The sequence below is a fragment of the Poecilia latipinna genome, unplaced genomic scaffold (genome assembly GCF_001443285.1).
Source record: "Poecilia latipinna isolate Pla-1442-1.1 unplaced genomic scaffold, P_latipinna-1.0 Scaffold681, whole genome shotgun sequence".
Taxonomy (NCBI): domain Eukaryota; kingdom Metazoa; phylum Chordata; class Actinopteri; order Cyprinodontiformes; family Poeciliidae; genus Poecilia; species Poecilia latipinna.
The window spans coordinates 173,484-194,183 of NW_015113297.1; the positions used below are offsets into that span (position 1 = coordinate 173,484).

General features: G+C 38.8%; 2 protein-coding genes across 6 annotated transcripts in view; both read right to left on the reverse strand.

Moving 5' to 3' along the window:
• The window catches only part of ccdc62 (coiled-coil domain containing 62), a 12,765-nt gene extending 4,594 nt beyond the window's left edge, over positions 1-8,171 (reverse strand). Inside the window, exons 1-11 of one of the 2 annotated variants that reach the window (XM_015044555.1) lie at positions 7,727-8,171; positions 7,614-7,654; positions 7,334-7,466; positions 6,032-6,226; positions 5,010-5,176; positions 4,122-4,223; positions 3,869-4,040; positions 2,034-2,135; positions 1,415-1,503; positions 494-594; positions 143-278 (exon numbers count right to left, since the gene is read on the reverse strand). In XM_015044555.1, the coding sequence (XP_014900041.1) occupies positions 143-278; positions 494-594; positions 1,415-1,503; positions 2,034-2,135; positions 3,869-4,040; positions 4,122-4,223; positions 5,010-5,176; positions 6,032-6,226; positions 7,334-7,466; positions 7,614-7,654; positions 7,727-7,784 (1,296 nt within the window). In that variant the 5' untranslated portion in view covers positions 7,785-8,171. The remainder of the gene's footprint in view (positions 1-142; positions 279-493; positions 595-1,414; positions 1,504-2,033; positions 2,136-3,868; positions 4,041-4,121; positions 4,224-5,009; positions 5,177-6,031; positions 6,227-7,333; positions 7,467-7,613; positions 7,655-7,726) is intronic. The other variant, XM_015044554.1, reaches the window with a different exon arrangement.
• Positions 8,172-9,808: 1,637 nt separating this feature from the next.
• Positions 9,809-20,700, reverse strand: part of clip1b (CAP-GLY domain containing linker protein 1b) — a 38,056-nt gene continuing 27,164 nt past the window's right edge. For 3 of the 4 annotated variants that reach the window (XM_015044558.1, XM_015044556.1, XM_015044557.1), the window contains exons 16-22: positions 17,151-17,196; positions 16,908-16,951; positions 15,450-15,546; positions 15,209-15,374; positions 15,069-15,121; positions 14,850-14,962; positions 9,809-14,588 (exon numbers count right to left, since the gene is read on the reverse strand). In XM_015044558.1, the coding sequence (XP_014900044.1) occupies positions 14,354-14,588; positions 14,850-14,962; positions 15,069-15,121; positions 15,209-15,374; positions 15,450-15,546; positions 16,908-16,951; positions 17,151-17,196 (754 nt within the window). In that variant the 3' untranslated portion in view covers positions 9,809-14,353. Of the gene's footprint in view, positions 14,589-14,844; positions 14,963-15,068; positions 15,122-15,208; positions 15,375-15,449; positions 15,547-16,907; positions 16,952-17,150; positions 17,197-20,700 lie in introns of those variants that run through there. The other variant, XM_015044559.1, reaches the window with a different exon arrangement.

Genomic DNA, 20,700 nt, shown 5'->3' on the forward strand with positions numbered 1-20,700 from the left:
TATAATAAAATATGAAGGTGTTTTTTTTTAAAGGGAAATAATATTTAAAAATAAAAAATAAAAAAAAAAAAAAAAAAAAAAAAAAAAAAATCAATTTTATGCCATACTGTCCCTTTAAAACAGTTTTTGTAAAATATCTTACATCCGTCATGTTTGCTGGAAAGCCTTCAGGTTTGCTGTCGGAGTCGTGAACACCAGCTACTGGTGAGGCTTCAAGATCAGGTCTCAGGTTCTTCAGGGACTGAATGTCGGCATAGTTACAGGCCGATTCGTCCTGCCTGGGACACAAAGACGTTCAGCTCGTTAAGGCCGGTCACACCTGCAGGACTCAACGCTCCACCACATCCACTCTGATGTCTCTGACTTTGAGATACATTCAGCAATGATTGTTGTCATTTCCTAGCAGATCAAAACATTCTCTCAAAAAATTTCTAATTTCAGATTTTTTGTTGGTCCTGGGGGTATGAGGTAAGAAAACTAATTTTCTTGTCACCTGCTAGGTAATCGCTGAAGGTGTGTTTCCCTCTGAGCTCTCTGCGTGCTTTCTTGGTTCAGCCGCAGCAGCTGCAGGTCACTCCTCTGGTTCTCACACACCTGGAAAACACACACCAGCAGAAAAACCATTGCTGCTGCTGCTTGTTGTGGCGTTCACGGTGAAAAGTGCAACACATTTCTCCAGTCAGAGTTAAACTTCTACACCTCTCCAGGCTCAAATTTGAGTTTTTAATTTATGCTTAGACACTGATGGAACATTCATATAAATATGTTAAATTAAATGTTAGGTGTTTCTTAAAGTATAAAATTTGCACCTGGCAGACTAACAGGTAGATGGATTGTTTTCAAAGGGATTCAGAATAAAGTTAAGAACTACAACTCTTGTCCATACTCTATTTTTTCCTACATATTCAGACCTGAAAATGACTCGAATCAAGAATTTGCAAACAAAAATTTCCAAATCAAGAATCAGGAATTTGAGAAAAATCCCCAAAACAATCACAAACTCCTGGAGGGAGTTTGTGATTGTTTAATATATAATATAAAGATGTTTAATATAATTTAATTTTAAGAATTTGTTTATATTTTTAACAGATGGTTAAAGGGTTTTAGAAATGGATTCTGGCACAACAGGCCCTTTAAGAACATTCATGATCTTGATTTGGCCCAAAATGAAATGAGTTAAACACCCCTGATGTAGAGGACAAGACAGGATTTTATCTGTGTTTGTACATTTAACGTCATGCCTGCAGTCGCAGCCTTTATGTGAACCGGAACCACGTTGTGAGAGTGAGAGCGCTGCAGAAATACAGCGAGGCATGCAGACCAACAGGAAAATCACCTCCAGACGGAGCAGGAGGAACAAGGAAAAGACACGAGAGCGCTTCAGTAACGTTTAGCAGCAGCTGCTCTGTTGTACCTGCTGCAGGCAGAGCAGCTCCGACATGATGCGCTCCTGCTTGGAGCGAGACAGCTCCAGCAGCTCGTCCTTCCAGCTCTCACCCTCTCCTGTTAACAGCAAAGATCAGCAGGTTGGACTTTATCTGACAATCGGAGGTTCCTGACACGCCTGCTAGAGATGGAAATCACACACCGATAAGACAGACCTGCTGAGAACTGAAGCGACAGAACAAGAGAGAGGAGTTTTATTTTAGCTCTAAAAAGACTAAACTAGAGCATGCTGAACTTTTTCAACATTACAACTGCAAACCGCAACATATTTTTTGTGGATTTCATGCGATTGCCCAACAAAGAGTAGTGCAGAATTCTGACTTGGAAGAAAAATAATACATGGTTTTCAAAATGTTTGAAAATAAAACAAAGATTTTTAATACAATGTGAAATGGCTGTAAGAATCCAGCTACATGAGGAAGGTAACACATACAAGTACTTAGGATCGTACCCACTCCATCCAAAAAACAAACTCTTTGAGACCATTTTCAGGTAATATATTGATGAATTGAAATCTCTCAGATGAGAAATATTAATCTGCCTCAGCCTGAGGGTTTACAGAGAAAGAAGCTGATCATGTGACGTACCAGTCAGGGCCAGATCCGTGTGGAGCAGCTGCAGCTCCTGCTTCAGACGGATGATCTCCTCTCTCTGCCTGCTGCTCTGACTCACCTGCTGCTGCAGCTCCGCTACAAACACAGCGACACGCAGATTAAACACTAACGTCTCAGTCAAGAAAATACTGAGATTAAACTGATCGGTTTATGGCGTCTAACACACAACCAGCCTCTAGATCAGGGGTGCCCAAACTTTTTGAGAGCAAGATCTACTTTTTCTCTCACCAGCCGCTTGAGATCTACCTCATGACACAAAGACAAAAAATCGCAAATTAAACTCTATTGACTTATTTTATATGCGAATATACATCAGTTGTAGCAGAAATAATAAAGTGACAGAAAACCTGATCCAGTTTCTTCCTCAGTGAGATTCTGACACTGGGAGCAGGTTACTGGTTTCTCAGTCAGAAGCTGGTTGCAAACCAGCAGGTGTCAGTCAGTCATGGTAGATCTGAACTTTGGTTTGATGACTGAAATATGAGAAACTAAGCAAAGAGCCCAGAAAAGCTAAAGGCAAATCTTCGGAAGTCGGGATATAATTAATTTAATTTCACATAATTATCCTGGTAGAATTTGTTAAAACTTAATGAAATATATTTGTCCTATTTGATGTTTGTTGTGACGTATGCTCACAAACGAACGAGGTAATTAGTCCAAGTTTGTCGTTTATTGAACGTTCAGAAACTACAGCAGGTGTGATGAGCCACAGCAAAGGTAAACAAAGGTAAAACAACCCGAACAGACGATCAAATCAAAACCACTCCTACCTTTTTACTTTCTGTCTCTTTGTCGTTTAAGCACACCTGTTGCCGTGGCAACCGCCTGCGCCTCACAAGCCGAGCAGAGATTATGTTAAAAACACAACATTCAGTCCGTTACAATATCAGGTTTCCAGGCTTGATATTTATTCCTCGATTATTAATAAGCCTCTCATGAACACAGCGGTGGTTGAGTAGCTAATTTAAACTCCTGCTCTGCTCTCAGTCGGTCTTTGAGTCGCTTTTTTCTTTTTTTTTTTCTGTTAATGGGACCGAAACGCACTGAATTGCGCAACACCTTGTTGAAACAATAACTACTGAGATTATTAATTTTAACACGTTTCGTTGATTTTTTTTTAATAATTATTCTTTTTTTAATGAAGCTACAAACGTTTAGGATCTTAGTGAATATTTTTTATAAGCCCGTCAGAAGAGGAAGTGCTGCTCTCAGCGTCCTGGTGGCGTTCAGATTGTCAGCTGCCGAAATCGACTCAAAACCTTCCGCGATCGACGTATTGGGCACCCCTGCTCTAGATTCATCCTTCTAAAGGCAAAGACTTTCAGTAGCTCTTATACATGCTGGATAACAAGATGAAGAAACTAAAACTTGTTTTAAAAAAAAGACATTTATCTGAATCAAAATTTTTAAAACCTTCTTGAACAATAGTTCAACTTTTCAAAAGGAAAATTTGTATTCATTAAATGCATTTCCACACATTTTTAGTTAACTCAAAGAATAAAAACTATGTCCACACATATTTGATAATTTAGCCAAGAAACATTTTTTCATGTTATTTTCTTCAACATGAGCCAGCTGCAAAGTTACAATTTGTTCTTTAATAATCAGAAAACTTCACGTCAGTAACGTCGCATCATCACAGATGAGGCTGTGAAAGAGTCCACACACTGACCAACATGCTTAAAATCCTTGTTTTCTTCTTTTTTCTAAGTGGTGATCAGCTCGTCAAATACTGGAAAATCTGATTTGTTTCTCCAATAAAAACTAGCAGCTTTCACAGTTTTCTGAATGAAGCCGTAGTTTGTTACCTCTTAGCTGGGAGACCTCGTGCTTAGCTTCTCTGTAACGCTGCTTCGTTTCCTCCAAGTCTCTCAGCAGCTTGTTCTCCTGAGAGCGACTCTCTGCCAGCGACGTCTCCAGGTCCTGGAGCCTCGCCGACAGCTCCAGGTTACGACCCGAGGCTTCGACCACGTCTTTGTCCTGACAGAGGCGCACACGGAGCAGTAATAAGGTCACACGTGTGACGAATGTTGGATTAAGTTATGAGTCTGAGGGATTTACTTTTAGCTTGAGCATTGAACTCAGTTCTTCCTCTCGGACCTGCAGGGAACCAACTTGTGTGGACAGAGCCACGACAGCGGAGCTGAGGCTCTGGTTCTTTGCCTGGAAAATATCACAAACCACTTCATTTTTCCAGCCTCCCTTTTTCTTTGGCTGCCTTCAAAAAAAATTTTAATATTAGTTTGACTGGGACTGAGGTTGGATCAGGGAGGGAACTGAAGAAAAAAAAAAATCGCAGCATAGGTCACAATTTTTCAAAACTCTTGTAAAATTGTGAAGGCAATTAATTGCATATACATTTTTTCACATACAAACAGTCTGGCCAGAGTCTATGTATTTGAGCATTTCTACATTCGCTAATCTAACGCACAAGCAATATCCACAAACAGCAGCAATTGATGACAAACCCGCTCCCATTGGCCCACAGGGGGTTAATTTTTGCTTCAAAACACAATCTGATTGAATGTTGGAAAAGACTATTGTAATGTTCAAGCTCTGCTAAAAGGAGTTAGCCTATCAGAGAAATTATTCAAGCCTAAAATACCATCTCAATGCTACACATGTAGCAGTAGCACAGACACTTCTAATGCTAATGTTAGCGTCCACAGGCCACATTTCCAAATAAGTATAATACTCATTTCTCTGATGGTTGAATAACATGAATAACAAATTAAAATAACAAATATATTTGTTCTTGAGCTCATTTGTCTATTTATTCAATAGTTATGCAGAATAAAGGGGCTTCTGAATTGAACATGTTTATTATTTTGTCGATATACATTTTTCATTGAACCACAGATGTTGTAATTAACTCTATTAAAAGTTTTAATGGAGTCCTGCCACTACTGCGAATACAAGCAGCTGTACAAGCCGGCAGACAGTCGTTACCTCGTCGTCCTGACACTTTTGGCTGACTTGCTGCTGCTGCTTTTCCAGCTCACACAGCAGCTGCTTAGCGTCGCCTAGCTGCGTCTGCGCCTCTTTCTCTCTGCTTTCCACAACCCACACGTGTTTAGTCAGGACACTGATCACCTCGTTGGACCTCTGCAACTCATCTGTGAGAAAACACACAAACACACACATACACACACACACACGGGCACACGCACACACACACGGGCACACGCACACACACACGCAAACACAAGAGGCATTTGCTAAATGGTATCAGGTGAGATGATAAGCTTTTCATGAAAACAGATTATAATAGTGACTCGTCTCAGAAGATTAACACTTGCACAATTTCTCATTCTGCTGTGTGTTGGTGTAATTCAGTTCATGCATTTTTTGTCAATCCAGTAAAAAGACGGGACGGGTTGGTGCTACATCAGTTAAAGGGGCAGTCTTGTGTATTTTATAGCACAATCAAGTAACTTTGTTGCCTTCAGTTCTTATAAAAAATGTATATAAGCCAAATAACTTATAAGAAACTGAACTTTGTAGTCTAATGCCTTGAAATTGGGTCTCTGTCTTGTGAAGAAACTCCTGCTCTTTCCAAAACCGCCTTCAGGAAGTTATCCCAACATGGCTCCTCTATTAACCCTTTAGCAACATTTTTACCAGCGTTGCACTGAGCAGTAGCTTGTATAATGAGTTCAGCAGATGCACAATTGCATCAGGTGTTTGCTAATTGCTGCTGGCTAGTCTGAAGGAGCTGAGTGAGGAAGTTGTGGGAGAGAGCTGCTCTGTGTGGCGGAAGCTTGGAATCTGTTGAAGGAGGAGTCACGTCTTGAAGGCGGAGTTAGGTCCACCCAGGCGTTTTGCACAGCTGAATGGTTGCCATGTATGAAAGAATCACGGCAACACTCTGATCCTCCAATCAGATTGCTTCATAATAACATGATGTAAAGAAAGTATTATGTAAAAAATCGATTTTTACATAATACTTTAACAGCATTCTGTGCTCTCACCATCCAAACGAGAACACCTCCGCTCCAGCACCAGCGCAGTCTGACGGTCTTGTTCCCAGGCCTGGTGCTGTCTCTGATGGGAAGCCGACATGGCGTTCAGCTCTCGCTCCCTGTCCTTCAGCTCGGCCATCAGGAGCTGGAGCTCCCTCCTCTGCCTCTGGATGGTGGAGCTACTCAGGTCTTTCACAGGAAGCTTCATGGAAAACATCACAAGAGGAAGGAAGCAGTCAGGTTTATTAATTTATAAACCAACACCGTCTGGATTTCTGAGCAGTCTGGAAAAGAATTGAGCTTGGTTTACTGTATGTGTGTTAAAGGTACGGGTGAGTATGGAAATATATTTTTATTTCCAGATGTTGTACTCTACCCCATCATCTGAAAGTTTATTAACCATCCATCTATTCATTCATCTGCCAATAATCCCACTTTCTGTCCATTATCCATCCATCCATCCATCCATCCATCCATCCATCCATCCATCCATCCATCCATCCTCTCTTCCTTCTCTACACTCTGTATAAAATTGTGTCAGATATTTACAGAAACAGATCGTTGTCCCAGAAGTTATTGTGATAAACGATAATGTTGTTTTTAGATCATTTCGAAATGGCATAACAATCACAAAGATTAAATAAACTTTAAATTCTAGTGAACTTTTAACACTGGAACTGGAGGACATTTAAATATCCAAAATAAATAAAACAACAGAAACAACAAATAAAATGAATTATGAAGTCTCTGTAAACAAAACTGTCCTTCAAAAAAAAAAAGAAAAGGAAAAAAAGGCGCTAGTTGGGACCAAAGCACCAGACTGAAGACTTTTATCATCCAGAGAGGAACAATAAAACATTCAGATGGAAATAGTTGAGTTCAATTTAACTTATCACGCAATTAATTGATTTATTATTTATTGCAACAGGCCTAAAAAGGCCTAAAAATAGATATGTAAAATTATATAACATATTCAATTTCTCTTTGTTGCCAGTTTTATATACATACTCCATTACTTTATTCGGAAGCTAAAATCTAAATGGAATACATTTGAAAATATAATTTTACAAGCTGTGTGTAGCGTATTCACTACCATCATTCCCTATTGAACCTTATAACATTAGCTTTTAGCTCTCCATTATGTTTTTTTAAATTCCTCCCATATTTGGTAGAGATACATCATTAATGTTTTAGTCTGAGTATATGTTCCATTTAAATAATCAAAAATGTAAAAACAAAACAAACAAACATAAAAAACTTTGTCATTCACATCTTGCACATCGTCGTGGTGATAACTAAGTTTTGACCTCACCTCAGCACCTTGTACATTGTGACCACAGCAGGAATCTGTTGGGACTCCAGCAGAACTCTGGACCCACTGTGTTGGCGAACCTCTGTTTGGACCACATGGCTGTTGGCCATCAAGTGGAGAACCACTACCTTTCTGGAAAACAAAGACACTCCTTAAAGTTATCATTACGAAACACAACCCAAACACACAATTATTTGGACCTCTGAAGAAATTGTGTACAATTTGAATATATGCAGACCGGAAATTGCACAAATTGACGGACAACAATAAAAGCCAGACCTCTTTAACTGGAGTGCTGTGCCACAGTGTAGCCGAGCCGTCTGAAACAAACAATGAAAGTTACATGGCTGAGAACTGACATGGACAGGGGCGGTGACATGTCAGCTGGTTACCGTCTGCTCGCAGAAAGGAGCTGTGGCCGGAGGTAAACAGTTTTCTTCTGCCGTCCATGATGTCACAGCTGTTTCCCGCTCCTTACGTCACATCCACATTCAGCCCGTGTTTATTTTCCTGCGGCGTCATTTTCGTTGTTGAGCTTCAGCTGATGGCATAGCGGGGAGGAAAAGCTGACAGCTGGCTTTAAAATACTGCAGTTAACGTATCGCAGCCGCTACTGACGCAAAGTTAACTGTGAAATAGTCTAGATTAAACCAAGGCAGCAGCTTAACAGTAAGAAGGTGATTTAATATAAATATTGTAAATTAAAACTTCGTAGTAGAAATAATACGACAAATTATGTTGCTGCCGTAAGTTTCACGAAGCGTCTCACCAACTTTTGAGACAAATGACGTACAGATGAGAAGACCCGACGTCATAAGCGCTCGTCCAGCCCGGCTTTTCAGATTAATACAGAATAAATTTCAAAATAAAAGAGAGAACATTTTCTCTTTGACTCGTCAATATATTCACTAAATAATGACCTAAAGCAATTTTTGCAAAAATAAATAAATAGAAAAATAATAATAAAAAATAAATAAATAAAAATGTTGAGCATAATAACATTTTAACAACATACAAAGACGTAAATTCATAAATGTATCAAGTAATACGGGATATTTACGGGAAAATAACAATACGGGAGCATGGCGGAATAGACTTGACAGATATGAAAAGATAATATTTTTTAAAAAGAAAACACTATAATGGATTTATTTTTTATTAATGTTTTGCTTTGAAAAATACGTTGAGAATGATTTATGTGTGAAAACATGTTTATTGTCATTACAGCAATCAATTTTTCAAATCAAAATTTTTTATGATTACTGACCAGTTTGTTGCATTTTTCCCGCTGGTATTTTAAACAATTACTACACCAAGCCAAGTACTGTAAATGAACTGCGTGTCTCAAAGATTACTTTACGAAAGATTTGCTTAAGTCAAATTCGATTCTTTTAAAATTATTTTGTCTGAGCTGTTTTCATTGAACAGAAGCCATTTAGAACAAAATCATCCATAGAAACTCTGGGGAGAGCTGATCTGTGTTTTGTAAATTCTACATTAAATAAATGTCTTCAAGTTTTATTAAGGCTTTATTCTTTCTTTATTTATGTATGAGCATATGTTCACGTCACAATCTACATTTTGTACCTGCTTCACATTTTCATTCTAATTTCTGTTGGGAATTTGCTAAAACTCAGATGGGACCACAGAGCATGACGCTTTGGGATTATTGTTTCTGCCATGAAGTTCTCAGTAGCCTATATTTATTTGAGAAAAGAGCATCTATGAGTGCCTCCATATCATGCTGCACGCACTGTGAGTTTTTAATGGAAAGGGTTACCATTTTAAATGCTAGTAAACATTGTAGTCCACAATTTTTATTGGCGAACATGGTCATTTAGTGTTTGGACACACAAAATGGAGAGAAATACCCTATAAGCTGGAACTGCCACTCGCCTTTTAATGTGGGGGGGTGAGGGGAGAAACAAGCTCATTATTCATATCCACTTAAAATCGTATCAGGAAAGTGTGTTTGATTCAAAATATCTTTTTTTTTTATTCATTTGATCTAATGAGGTCAGGAAAAACAGTTTACAGACACGTCCAATGATAAGTCTGATCAAGAATCTAAAGATTAGAGTGACTATAATGAATCACCAGAATAGCCATAGAAACATAAAAAAAAACAGTTCAGCAGGTATGAGAATTACTTTAACAATAAAAGAAAAATAATTTTGATCTTTGAAAAAATGAGAGTGAAAGTTGTTGCTTGAAATACAAAAATAAACTGTGTTGCTACTTTTGTGCTACATTTGTGTTGATTAAAAGGAAAATGCCAAACTAAACCGTTATTGGTGTATGCCACATATTTAACTGTGTAGAATGTATATTATGTGAGACTTAAAGGAATTACCCATGTTTAAATTTTCTTTTTAATTCAGACTCTTGTTTAAAAGCTAATCTTGTTCCTGCTGACTAAAAGATGCTAATGGACACGGCCAGAAAACCTAAGAAGAAATCAGGACACCAGAAAACCCCGTCGTAGAATTTCTATTGGACCGTTCAGGAATATACAGTACATAGAAAACAGTGACATTTTACATCATATCCACGTCTGTAAAATACTTGTTTGTGCAGATGTTACATATATAAAACATTACACCAACAAATAGAGTCATCACTTGAAAAGTACACAACGCATACAGTTTTCTACAAACCGTTTTTTCCCACTGGGAGTGTAAACCTCTATACTTTCAGTCTTCTTAACTGGCAGAAAAATAAAAATGCAGCACACGTTAAAAGCTATATTTCTGTTTTATGGCACCGTGTACACATGCGTCAGAAGGAAACCTCTGCTTAGTATTTACAGAGACTAGTGCCAACAGTTCGTTGCATCACTTTTACACGGGAAGATTCAATATGATCCAAAAAATTGTGCTTTAGAACAAAACATGTCCAAAGGTGGTTGCTACAGGAGTTTAATTTAAGGAAATTAAATTCCACTTTAGAAAATCTGCGTATTCACGTTTAGCCTTCAACAAAAAGCTGAAACTAGCATCTTGTTAGCTTAGCTCAGCTAGAGCACAGAGTGAATATTGAGCTCCAAAGCTAAAGCTTGTTTATGACACCAATATTTAGAACTGTAAAATAAATAAAAACATGGCATAAAGCAAAATAAAAAAGACAAAAGTATGTTTAGAAAAAACAAAGGCTAACTGTTCCACTTTTGATACTTTCTTTTTCTTTTATGTTCATAAAAAGAAACTATTTTTGTCAATTTGAGATCTGTATGTTGAGCATTTGTGGTAAATATGACAGATTTCCACATTTCTGCTGTACTGGGAGCAACACACACTTTTATCTGGAATGTCAAAGTGAACAGAAGATGCTTTCTGGGTTTGTTTTAATGGAAGGAAAATACCCACAGCTCCTCATCAACCTTCATCCCAACCAGAACCACAAAGTCTCAAACAGCCCCTCTGCGATCAAGCTGCTCATAAACCTATCATGATTTGGATTTTTTTTAAAAAGGACATTTTACAGTGACGACAAAACTATGAGCAGCACACATAAACAATCGTACTATTTGCATTTGCGCATTTGTGTAGCTCATGTTTAAAAGTTTTATTGCTTGTTAATCTAGGCTTAAACAAATTTACATTTAGACTCCTAATAAATATTGAAAAACCGAAATCAGACATAAAAAATGTTTAATTCTAGATCAAATACCGATTTTAGTCTACATATGTATGGGCCATTTAGACATTGCCTAGGTGCATTTTTAACTAAATAAATGCTTGTTGGGTATTAGTCCCACTTTCTAACATACACACACCGTCTCTAACCATCATGTTTATGGAGTATTATTTCAATTAAATCATCATAGGTGTCTGTGATTAGCTGAGACAAGATAGAAAGCATTAAAGCTACAATATGTGAATTGTATAAAAAAAAATACACATTTTACATATTTGTTAAAACTATCACTATTTTGTGTCAGTATAGTATAAGACAGATAATCTGTAAAATAAAAAAAAAAATTGAACACTTCCGCCTTCTAGTATTAACTACAGAAACAACCAATCAGGGCTGGGGGGAGGGTTTTAGCGCTGTCAATCAGGCTCGCATATGCACCATGTACACTCCCCTCCTTGCTCTTTGATACACTACAGTGTCTGCCTGACAGTTGAGTCTGCCATGAATGCTAAGGCTAGTTAACATGGCCGCCGAACACGGCCGTTAAAACGTTTTCCTGTAACGGTGAGCCGTTTCTCTACCATTGTGGTGCGTTCACACCAAACGCGTTTTGAGCATCAGGCGTGTCTGGTTCAGATTCAAAGTCTAAGTGAAGGTGTCATTTGAACAGTTTGGAGCGTTTGACACGTCGAGCGAGCCCCGACGCTCCACAGAGACTTTGAATGTAAACCAGACACACCTGACGCTCAAAACGCGTTTGATGTGAACGCACCAAAAGTGCACGTGTCAAACTTGAAGCATCAGATGTGTTTTTGACACGCATAATGCATTGGGTTTGAATGCATCATTAGCGCATTTAGCAGCGAGCACATGAATATGATTGACGGCGCTAAGACACTCCTCCTGGCTCTGATTGGTTGTTTTTGACCGGAAGCTGTGCATTTTTACAGATCGCTATAATAGCTTAGAAAGAAGTTGGAGGAGATCACAGATTATCCGTCTCATCCCATACAGTCAGGACATAGTGACAGTTTGACCAAACATGTAAAAAACTGATGTTTAAATATAAATTTGCATACTGTAGCTTCAAGGACAAGGTCAAAATAAGGAAATGTACTAATCACAATAGGAAGAACAGAATGTCTTGAATTTTCTTCCAGTTCTGAAAGTAAATAAGCGTTACAACCAAAATGTCAACTCTTAGCTTTGGAGAGCAGTATTCCCAAAAGCAAAAACAAAAAAAGTCACAACTGCAGACCACACAGCCTGCTTAAACACCAAATCTTTAAAGTGGAGAGTGCAATACCAGGCTGGACGCCACATCAGTCTCCTGTACTACAGTAGTCCTACTCCAGGCGTTAAACTTCATCAGTGCTAGCTTATTTCCCTGTAAGATCGGTCGCTGGCTTTTAAAACATCAGGAGACAAATAACAAAATGTAACTTCATCAAACCTCCCGTCGCTTTCACCAGCAACGAACAGAAGGTGAAAACGCAGATATGTTCATCCCTGATCTAGAAGCTGAGGAAACGTGTCGGACTAAAGGGTTGAAATCTTAACCTTAAAGCAAGCTCCGACAAAAAGCTCCCCTTAAAGCTCTCGCAAAAATGTAAAGCATTAAAAAAAAATTTATGACCGGAACAGCTGTCAACAATGAAGGAAAATAGCCAAACACAAGCTTCATATTTTCAATTTGGATCCCTTTCCCAATTTTTTTTTTTTTTTTGTCACGTCGTCTTTTAGTTTGTTTTCCCACCCAAATGCGTTCTGCATCTACTTTCTACAGGCCAAGAGTAGAACGTCACCCGTCGCTTCCATCAGGTACCATCGGTGCCGATGTTGGTCAAACTATGAGGGTTTGAAAAATTATTATGTTTTCAGAAACACGGTGTAACATTGCGAAAAAAATATGCAACCGTTAATAAAAAATATATAATTTAAATCGTAATAAGAAGTAGCTTCAAAAATAAAAACGGTTAAATAATAACTCTGTGCTCAGAGGATACATAGAGGATCACTGATATTTTGATCAAAAAATGTGCTATGAAGGTATATTTAGTGGCTAAAGTTGTAATATTTCCAGAATAAGAAAATGTTTCAAGATAAGCATCATTACAAAGCATGATTTGTAAAATGATGCTTGCAAATTAACTCATATTCCTCACATGTTCTAACGTTAAAACCACAAATCTTATGTTTTATTGGGATTTTATGAGATGGAGCAAAAAAAAAGACCCGGAACGAAAACCGACATTTCTTATTAACAAGTAGAAATCTATATTGTTATTCAAATCTCTTCACTTTAATGCCCCAGAATAAAATTTGGTGCAGCAAACTGTCTTTAGATGTAAAAAGGCCAATTTTTACAAATAGTTTCGTATTCAGTCTCGATTGCTCCGATGCCCCAAAATAAAATCCAGTCCAAGAGATTCTGATACGAAAATAGAGCCCAGCTGTGTGTTATTGAGCCTCAGCGTAAATAAAGCTCCTCAGTCCCCGAGGTTTGCTAGAGAACATTAAAGTTTGTGGTAATAACGTAACAAAATGCGGAAAAGACGTAAGAATATTCTTCCAAATTGACAACAGCTTATGAATTTATGAATCTGGTTTCCTCTTTTCCATAAGTGTTTCCTTTCCCTTTTTGTTCCAATTATTGTCTTCCTGTATGCAAAATTAGATATTCCTATTTAAGATTTTCACACTGAATTATTGCTGCTCTCTTGAAACAAAATATCCACATTTCAACTTTATAATATCGTTGTTACATTTGTTAGATTTTTTTTTTAAATAAGTTTTTCCTCACGTGTTTTATGGACTGTTTTATACGCTCTTATGTATCGTGTTTATTACAGATGAGAAAAAATAGGTTTGATTTCGCCTCGTTTAAACCGGACCAAGATGTTAACTAATAAAACTGAGCATAAATCATTTATTTTATGCGTCATGTGGCAGTGCTGCTGATTAGTTAACAAAAACAGTGCAGATCTTTGTTTCCCTTCAGTTTTAACTGTGCTTCATTAAGTTGCATCACTTTGTTGCCGAAAACAAAAGCCTAGAAACGACACGTGAAAATCACTTTCACTTAGTAAAAAAAAACCCAAAAACATCAAAACATGTAAAAAAAAAAAAAGAGTGCGGAAAGTGAATTTCATTTGATAAAAACATCAATATTGCACCGACGAAGCGAATTTGGACGAGCGTTCTGCACCGCAATCAGAACCCCGTCTCTCAGAGGAACAAAAGGGTTAGGAGAGTCGATCGCAGCCCGACGCATCAACAACACGGTATAAAAATACATTATGGAAATAATCTGAGGGATTTATTGGAGCAGGAGTGTAAGAAATGCATCAGGCGACGGAGTGGGAGGGCGGCGGCGGAGCGCCTCAGAAGGTCTGGTCGTCGTTACACGACTCGGTGTTGTGGCCGAACACCTCGCAGATGTCGCAGTAGGGCCGCTCTTCGGACGGGTTGCCGTGGTAGGTGGTGTGAGGTATGGAGTCGGGGCTCTGCGCCTGCGTGGGACAGTCCTCTGTGTCGTGGAGGTCAAAGCAGTCGCAGATGTCGCAGAAAAGACGAGGAGCCGACTTCTTTTTACGCTTTGGTACCGCTTCCTCAAACCTGTTGGAGAGAACAACGAGAGAACCGACTCACCGTTTGATAGATTTATCACTGAAGATGCTGTACGGAGTGATGCTTGCTTCATATTGGTTTTTTTTTTTGTTTTTTTTGAGTTAGCGGTAACTTCATAGAGGATGACGGACTGTTTTAAACGTTTACCTCCGTCATTTATAAAAGCCTGGATAACAGTGAAACGGTAAGCTGGTTTTCCTTGTTGCATCTCTGCATTAGGAGAACATTTAGACTTTGTGTTTTCTTTACCCGTCTGTGCCGTCGTTTCCGTTGAACTCTGACAAGACCAGCTTCTTCAACTTGATCTTCAGCTCCTCGTTCTTCCTCTGCAGGTCCACGATCACGCTGTTCAGGAAGTTGATCTGACCGAAACAAACATATAGATAATTATTTAAATCACTCATAATAACATGGCACAAGATGAAACGAATCTCTTTGGATCTATTGAAGTGTCTGCATCGGCCTCACCTGTCCCTCAGCGAACTCTTTCTCTTCTCTCAGCTGCTGCAGGACAGGATTGCCTGCGGGAGCGTCCGGACAAAAAAAAGAATGGATTTTTGATCTGCTCTCAAACTACAATCCAAAACCTATTAGAAATATTTGCCCACCTGATGGGGGAGCCTCTGTGCCCTCGGAGTCTGAGGTTTGGCTTCCCATCAGCCTTTGCTCTAGAGCGCAAACTCGACTCTGCAGCTGAGCTTTGTCCTTCTCCAGCGTCTCCACAGCCGACTGCAGCGTCTTGGCCATAGCGTTCTCTCTGCGTAGCACGGCAATCTGCCAAAGACGGAAGAGACTTTTCCACACCTGCCACTGAGAAACGACTGAGAGGTGGGATTCTGATGAGAGTACCTCGTTCCTCAGAGTTTCCAGTTCTCTGTCTTTGTCTGAGATTAAAGCTCCCGTGGATTTCTGAAGATCCGCATCTCCATTCTTCTCTTGAGTATGTCTCAAGAGAAGAAGCAAAGCAAAATCACTAGTCCATTCCTGATCCAATATGTTGTCCATTAAAAGGTGTAAGAAGTGAAACGTTTCTGGTAAATAAGTAGCTGCTGTAAGTTTGTCTCACCATCACATCACCACATTTTCATCTTTTTTTTTTTTTGTTTGAATAAGTGCAAGTTTGGTGACAGGAAAGTTGGACTGTGACATTATGAGACTTGCAAGAATCCAAATTAAACTGCAAAGTGTGAAGCATAGAACATTATTAACCCAAAATATGCTGATTTAATAATGCTGATTTTTTTCCAAAAGAAACTCTCAACCTAAATTTATGAACATTAAATAATACCAAAAGAAATGAATTGCATGTACAGGTTTCTGTCCTCAGCTTAATGTTTAGTTTGGAGAGTCGGCTTCAAATCTGATTTTATGTCAAAATGAAGCATCATTTATTTATTTTTAACTAACTGCTTAACTGTTTTGCTTTCCTTTCTTTAGGCGGAAATATGAATTTGAACATGAAGTATAATCAGCTTACTGCTGCGTTGCATTTGTAAAGTAAACTACAAAAAACAAAGATTACGTCTGAATTCCAGCAGACATGAGGCAAGCTGCCTCCAGCTAGCTCTCCACAAACATCTCTGCTCCAGTCATCCAAACAAGTCGAAGTGAAAGCAGGAAAGTCGTCTCACTGAATCACATCCACCTTTTTCAAGTCTTCTTGAACACACTCTCTGCCTCGCCGTCTGTTATTTCTGCTCCGACTGTAGCTTCGTCGTTTCCCTCTGGCTGATACAAACGCTTGTCTTCACCCGCTTCACTCAGATCTTAAACTACGTACTCACTTCCTGTCGTCACCCATTCTAAAGTATTCACTTTAAGTATGAGGTTCTGCATAGAAGCTTCAGAAACAGTTTAAATATTTGGATTACGGAGCAGAAGTTTCTCTTTCTGGCTGATGCAGAACCAATGTTCACAGCTGCTTTGTTTTTCAGTTTTTGTTGTGGCTTAAACAGAAACCAAAATCCAGCCCATGAAAAGAGAACGGAAAAAAAAATCACATTTAAAACTGAAAATTTTACTCTTTAATAATAAAGATCTTATTCGAATTCACAATTCCTCAAACCTTAAGATGATGATTTTATACGCAAACCCACAGTAGATGTTCCCTCAGCAAAGACAAAAAGCTTCAAAATGTGCAGAACATGTAAAAGAAAACTGCATAAACAGATTAAATCAACTATTTGCTGTGCATCACAACATTAAGACAGACAGACAGACAAAAGTGTTGTTAAAGTCAGCTCTACCGATGCTCAACTAGTGAATAAATCAATAAGCAAACACGAACAACATATATTTGTTGCTTACCTGGTCTTCATGTCTGGCTGTTGACCGTTGTGGTCCACATTGCGCTGCGAGTCAAACACACAAACACAGACGTATTTAAATAGATGCTAAATCCGCCTCGGCTTGAGCAGTTTATTTGCAGCAGGAGCTCAGGCCAAAGCCCATTCATCAAATCTCCATTTCAGGATAAACAAACCCCCTCGGATCCATAACAGGATAGAGGGAGCCGCTTACGTAAGGTGGAGTTTAGGAAAAGTTCGGTACCTCGTCCAGACGCTGAGACTTCTGGGAGGCCAGCTTCAGCTCCTTGCTGAGGGGGAACAGACAGGAAACAGAAAGGAGGCGTTCAGGCACCGCGTCAGAGAAACAGGACAACCAGGTTTATGTGGCATCTGTGTCAGTGTTACTGGGAGACAGATGCTCACATGTGTTCAAATATTTAACACACACGCACGCAGTGCATAAGCAAATAAATACGTTCACAGGTTCTGTTACGTGAACAGTTAGCTGACCCATTACATTTTCTGTTCACAATAAACGCTCATCAATCGATGTTGAATGATTTTTTTATTGATCTGTTAGGAAAAAAATATTTACCTGAACTCACCAAAAATAACTTTGTCTTGCAACAGATAATAAAAATTTGTTTTCCATCTATCAAAAAAGTCAGGGCACTCTGTGGTTTTTATTTCGTTTTTGGTTGTTGTGTTTTATTTTGGATATCTAAAATATTTCCAGCTCCAGTGTGAAGTGTCCTTTACAAAATTAAAATGCTGTGGTCTGTCAGCGGGTGAGCTGGCACTGCTATGACTTTATCACTTGAATGTTACGATAAATGATACCAATATTATCATTTATCGCAATAATTACTGGGACAATCATGAAAGGTCTAAGTGAATTTTTCCTTACAGTGATACATTCTTTTGAGACATCTTTAATACCTGCTACTAACCTTTCCACTGATTTTTATTTATTTATTTATTTTTATACAATTCTGCTCAGACATTTCTTTAGGTCTCACATGGTGTTCGCTCTCACTTCAACAGTCAGGAGCACCAAACCACATGAGGTTTCAGCAGGAAAAACCTCCTTCAAACTAATGAATAATGATGTGGACCTCATTAATCTGCCTTTGTGTTATTTTAGCCATTTTAAGTGGGAGTAAAGTAAGATTTCTACTTTGCATTTCACAGACAAATTTAAAATGTTTCTGGACTGTTTTGAACACTTGAATCTTCCAGTACTGTTGGAATTATTATTAAATATTCATAAATCTAAATGTGTTAACTGTGCAGACATTCATCAGAGGCACCATGTGGAGAGTCTGGATTGTTAACTACTAGGGTACCGTAAGGACAGTGGTAGTTTTCATGGTGGCAACGTAACGCAAACATTAACATAGGAGAATGACAGAGATGCAATTTCATAGAACTGATTAGAACAAATGATTGTAATTATTTTTTAATTATGATTTTAAAAGCAGAATTACCCTCAACAAGAAGGCAATGCTGTACATGCATTTGTAAAAACTAAACACTGCATAACAAAAGAAACGAGAAAAAAAAAATCCAATCAGAAAATGTAAAGCACTCGCTATATTCACATGCTGTAATCTGCTTTAGACTGAGACGCAGCATGAAGGGGCTGTTTTGTCTGCGAGCGTAAATACCCAGATATTTTTAGATACCGGAACCAAACGATTTCCTGCGCAAATTGAGATTTGTTCCCAAGTGGGTCGCTCTATGGATTTGTGTCAGAGGCAGATCACTGGAGCTACGTGAGACTAATAACATGTTCTGGGTGCCATCTGGGTGAAGTATCTGGCTGCATGATGTTTAATCACATCCATCATGGCTCTCCACAATCCCAGCGCTGCACCACAGCAGGCAGCAGGCACAACTTGGAAGGGAGATGTGCGACGTGCTAAATATGCTGTTCCAGGCTCTGTACTGTGCTACCCGCCCTGCATACCAACTGGGACGGATGAACAAAATTCAACCTAGTTTCTGTTGCACATCAATAATTGTGATATCTTAAAGCCTGTATTTATCCTTTTGAGGCTGTGTGAATGGCAGACAGATTCTTATGGAACAGCATTTAAAGCAAAGACAACCATCAAAATGAGGTTGTTGTGATCAATAATCAAACACATGAAAACTCAGCTGCCTCTCCTTGTTCCTGAAAGCACCAATCAGTTCGAGATCAGATCATTTTAAACTTTGTCCAATGAAGTTCCCTTTCAAAAAGCCTTTTCGTGTCAATTCTTGAACACATCAACAGACATTCTGTCACAGCCAGACACTTGCCTACAAAAAGACACCGAACAAGTTATAAATACTTTTTTTTATCTACACTTTTATTGTTATCTCTACAAACAGTGTGAGATTTTGTTAGGCCTACATCACCTGTCCTCTTGATGTTCATTATTGTGCCTCTATTGATAAAAACAGCCAAAACATCCAGTAAAACCAAAATGTGGATGTTACCTGCTGTCTTTCATTGTGTAGACATTTATACTTTTCGACTACAGCAGAACTAGTCACACACAAACACAAAGCCCACATGTGAGCTGCGGTGCACACCGCCGTTTTTTCAGAAAGATGAAAGCCTCATTGTTTCAACACCAACAAACAAATGCATAGTAATACACTCTCTCTCTCTCTCTCCCACACACACACACACACACACACACACACACACACACACACACACAGTGATGGTACGGCGGGAGAAGCGGGTATGCTGGAGCCAGGCGGTCCTAGGAGGAGAAGAGCGGTTACGTAACAGTAAAGAGAGGAAGGATGTGGAAAGGATGGAGGAGCACATTGTTGGGACAAGTCAAGATGGAGGAAGAGAAGAATGGAGAGATTCAACACGATCTGTCTATTTAAACATTTTACTTCATCTGAAATATTTAGACCTACTAGAAGCTGACTAGACGACCCCGCCTTGTTACTGGGCTGGTTTTGTCGAATTACTGTGTTTGTTTCAAAATTGATAGCTTTGAGTGAGCCAGTTGCACCAATCTGACGTCACAAGCTCGGGTTACTGACGACTAAGAGAGGGGGGCCTAGAGAGGAGAGAGTGGCAGAATGGGGCATATGAGCACAAATTCTCACACACACACACACACACACACACACACACACACACACACACACCTACACACACACACCCACATGCACGCACACACACGTGGGGCACATGACGGATTCACACGAGCAGAAAAATCTAAAAATAAACCTCTGCGTCAGGCTGGAGATCAACATAAACATGAAGCAGAGTAAAAATAAACGCAATCCAAGGACACTTCATAAGTGCTGTCAAATGATGACTTTTAAGGTTTTCTCTTATTTATCCACAGTTGGATAAATAAGGGTATGATTTAGGTTAGTTTATAAAATGTAATTGTGTGAACGGATACTTTTAGCAGATAACAGGAAGGCTGAATGGTTCTGGGGAAAACGAATATAGAATGATTCTTATATTTTAGCCCACAAACAGATCATAGAGGAGAAAAACTCGATGCTGACAGCATAAAATAAAACAGAATTCAGCTAAAATTCAGATTGTTGAATTTCCAAATGAGAGGACAAGACCTAAACATTACAGCTGATGTCGATAAGACAAAACCTTTTTAAAATATATAAAATAATAATAATAATGAAGCTTTTTATTAGTGATTCTAGTGAACGTTTTTTACTTTCTTCCACTCTGGTTGAAGCTAGGCCTGTCACGACAACAAATTTTGCCAAGCGATTAATTGTCTAAAAAAATTATTGCAATAAACGATAATATTATTTCAAGACCTTTT